Genomic DNA, 3,727 nt, shown 5'->3' with positions numbered 1-3,727 from the left:
AATTATTATTATTCTTCTTGTTAATTGTGATTTTTGAACTTTTCACTAATTATTATTTATAGGGCAACAACACAAAAACTAAACCCACACTAATTACTACTTTACTTAATTTGTGCAGATTATAAATTATTGGAGCAGTTGTAGACAAATTGTGTTTTCAAGGTAACTAAAATCTTCAAAAGGAATTTTTTACAGAAAATGCAAGAAATCCAGTGAATATTGGATTTGCTTGATAACTGAAATTTGTCTGAGTTGTTCTTGACTTTTCTCATTCATGAGAAATATTTATTTAAATTGACATAATCTGTATTTTTTATGTTTTAACTTTTTTTCTACTTTAATATATTAAGAAAATAAACTTAACACTCACCAAATCACATAAAATACTCATGTTCTAATATTAAACAAGTATATCACAGAAAAATCAATTAACATCTAATGAAAAGATCGATCAATTTTTTTTCATAAATTATTACTCCCTATATCCCTCAAAATAGGCAGAATTTAATTTTAGACTTCTCAAAATATAGACTGAATTTTCATTTTAGTTTTTTGTTAGTCAAAATTGAAATGTGAACTTTACATTTTATTAATTTTTTTTGGATAAATGATGGCTTATTAAGCGCAACTTCAATCATATATATGACATATTTTAAGGAAAATGCTAATCAACCATTTTGTACAACCTTCTTTAACCCACTTTAGGTGGTAGAATTTAATTCGTCCAATTCTCTCTAAAAGTGTATATTTTAAAAAAACAATTTTAAATGCACCCACTTTTTAATTGCCATGTCAGGTGAGTTAAGTAAGATGAGTTAAAAAGGAGAGTTATATAGCATGATTCATATTTTAATCATAATTAATTATCACTTAACCCAATGCAAAAATTCATTAGCAAACTAAAATTTCAAAATTTAGTTGTAATCTCAAATAGCATTTGGTATTTTCAAAATAAAATTACTTTCTCCAGTCCATAATATTTGTCGTATTTGGCTTTAATACAAAAATGTCGTGCGCACTTCGGCTGCTACGATTTTGAAGCTCCTAGACCATTTCCGAAGCCCTAAAATACTCAAAACTCATCCTAACACATACCCAAATCATCTTAACACAAAACCCATCAAGAATCCTTACAAAAATGATGAAAAGCGACTTGGTTTTGTCGTCTCGATTCAAACGAAACAGCCCACAAAAACACCATTTTACCATCAAAAACTGAAATATTACCTTGATAAAATGCTTAAGATTGATAGGGCTTTCAATTTCGAAGAGATCGACGCGAAAATCGTCCGAAACGGACGCCGAACGGCGAAACGGCGAAATGACGAAGTAAATCGAGGAAATGAACTCAATCTCTCGATCTTTCTCTTCTCTTCTCATCCTGATCCTTTTCTTTCATAATAAATTCCTTATATATCATGGCTAAAAGGTCTCTTTGATCCTTGTTTTATTCTTTTGTTATTAACTATTCCTTTAAACTTTTCTTTTGTTCAATTTAGTCCATAATTAGATCGATTAACTCTTTAATCAGAACTTATACGTATTATTTGTATCTGATAAACAATACGAATCCCATTATTAATATTTTCCCGTCAAAACTTATAAATTTCCATTTTTGAGACGTAGTGGCTAAATTACCACTTTAGTCCCTGAACTTCATTTTGGGGCTTTTCTTGACATTTTTTCCTTTTAATTCCAACTCCAACTTATAAGTGAAATATCATATTAAATTCCGCATAGTTACTTTCCTAAAACCGCCCTTCTTAAAATTTATTTATCTTTAAATTCTTGGAAAACTTTCCAATATCGCCACTATGTCGACTCTAAACTGAACACGTGGTCCAATTAGATAATTTAACATTTTAGGGTATTACAAATATATTGACGCAATAAGAATTATTGAAGATGATGTGTGATAGAAAACCTAACAATCTTGATGAGCTAGAGTGGGAAGAACTACAATTGAAAGCGCCTGTAATCATTATATTGTGTTTAGAAGATGAGGTTTTATGTTATGTGATTGGTAATTCATCTCCGGTGGAGGTGTGTGCAATCAAGATCTTGTCTTTAATTTGAGTTCTAACCATGCATCCACCTAAAGTCTTGCCATCATTTTCTATCATAGCTACAATTTTGTTTTGGGTATTTTAATCAGAACCAGATCCACAGACTTATCTACCAGTAGAACCGGTTGGAAGCTCCGGGTGACTCTAAAAAGTGTTTAAGAGTGAACCGGACCTATGCCCTTTTCAGTCCGGTAATTTGTTTGGTGGGTCCATTGGTTATTTTGGTCTATTCCAAGTACGATATGGTTTTTTGGATTTTTAATATTTTATGGGAAATGGGACTCTATTCCCATTAGATAGAAGTATGGGAAAATATGTAATTGCTTATAGACTAGATTTTTAGTATATAAACACTATAACTCTAGATTTTGTGTAATTGTTGATATTATATAAGTGAAATTTTCAACGACTTCTCTGAGGACGTAGGCAATTTGTTAAACCTTGTTAGACCATTGTGTTCTTGTGTATAATTGAATTTTTATCCTCTCACTTTCCTTTTTTTGGTCTTGTTCAAAGTTTATTCTACAAATTCTCTTGTTCTTGCACATTATGATTATCGTTTCAATCATTTTGATGCGCCTGTAGATTTTACAGCATAAGTTTTAATAGATTTTCTTAAAGTTAAAAAGTTTAGGATTTTTGGCACAACTTTAAAAGATACATCATACACACAAAAACATAATCTGCAAAAAAACTTTTATTTCATTGATCAAAATTATGTGTTGAATGATATTGTTTAACAACTACAAATACATCTTCCACCAATACAATTTGTAATTCCACAATTTGGAGGACATAGAGGTTTACAATCATTATCATTATGACAATATTGGACTGCATCTAGTGAATCTGGTACACACGTGCATAGATTTCTAGAACAGATGGGATGATTTCCAATATCACATCTATAATGCAAACAGTCTCCATTAGATGCACATGCCATTGAAAGTAAGATGCCTGCAAAATAAATAAAATCTCAAAAATGATAAATGTTGGATAAAAAAATTAAAATAATAGAACAAACGAAACTCGTGTTCGATCCAATTTAAATAAATTAAGTTATTAATGGATAGATAAAATCTGACTTTAAATACAAATATAAAAATTTAAAATTATTACTATTATTTTTATGACTTTAAGCAACCGTGGTCCATGGCTGACCATTCACATACTAGTAACGTTATCTTAGAGTGTACAAATATAAGTATTATGAAGGGTTAATTACAAATCTATACACGAACTTTACCCTAATTTGCAATTACAACATAAACTTTGAAACTTGGCAATGGTAGTAACCAACTTTACACTTTTGGCAAATCGATACACCAAACACGAAAAACACTAACGTGGACATTGTAATATACCGCCATGTGTCGTTGCGTGATTGGTCAGTGTATCAATTTGCCAAAAAATGAAAGTTTGTTACTGACATTGCCAAGTTTCAAAGTTTATGTTGTAATTGCAAATTAGGGTAAAGTTCGTATATGCATTTGCAATTAACCCTATTATGAAATCAAACTAGAAATTATTTATATAGAAATGATTATTATTTAGTATGAAAGAAGTACTTACATTGTGATGCAATGATAAATAATATTGCCATCTTTAAACAAGCTTTTGCCATCTTGTTTTATATTTTCACTTCTAAGTATAATTCTTTT

The 3,727-nt window shown here is 29.9% G+C and overlaps 1 protein-coding gene across 1 annotated transcript; it reads right to left on the bottom strand.

Moving 5' to 3' along the window:
• Nucleotides 1–2,775: 2,775 nt before the first annotated feature.
• On the bottom strand, nucleotides 2,776–3,727 carry LOC126671280 (putative defensin-like protein 263). The gene is made up of 2 exons (XM_050365041.1): nucleotides 3,639–3,727; nucleotides 2,776–3,023 (listed from the first exon to the last, which is right to left on the bottom strand). The coding sequence occupies exons 1-2, from the start codon at nucleotides 3,688–3,690 to the stop codon at nucleotides 2,803–2,805; spliced, it is 273 nt and encodes a 90-aa protein (XP_050220998.1). The 5' UTR covers nucleotides 3,691–3,727; the 3' UTR covers nucleotides 2,776–2,802.

This window comes from Mercurialis annua, linkage group LG3 (assembly GCF_937616625.2).
Source record: "Mercurialis annua linkage group LG3, ddMerAnnu1.2, whole genome shotgun sequence".
NCBI lineage: Eukaryota > Viridiplantae > Streptophyta > Magnoliopsida > Malpighiales > Euphorbiaceae > Mercurialis > Mercurialis annua.
Note: the sequence above shows the minus strand (reverse complement) of the source record. Positions and strands in the feature narration are given on the sequence as shown.

What these genes read in the sequence shown, in the direction of transcription:
- LOC126671280 (XM_050365041.1), bottom strand. Translation starts at nt 3,690, where the DNA reads ATGGCAAAAGCTTGTTTAAAGATGGCAATATTATTTATCATTGCATCA. An exon ending in ATTTATCATTGCATCACAAT is followed by an intron (nt 3,024 to 3,638) that starts GTAAGTACTTCT and finishes TTTATTTTGCAG; the next exon opens with GCATCTTACTTTCAATGGCA.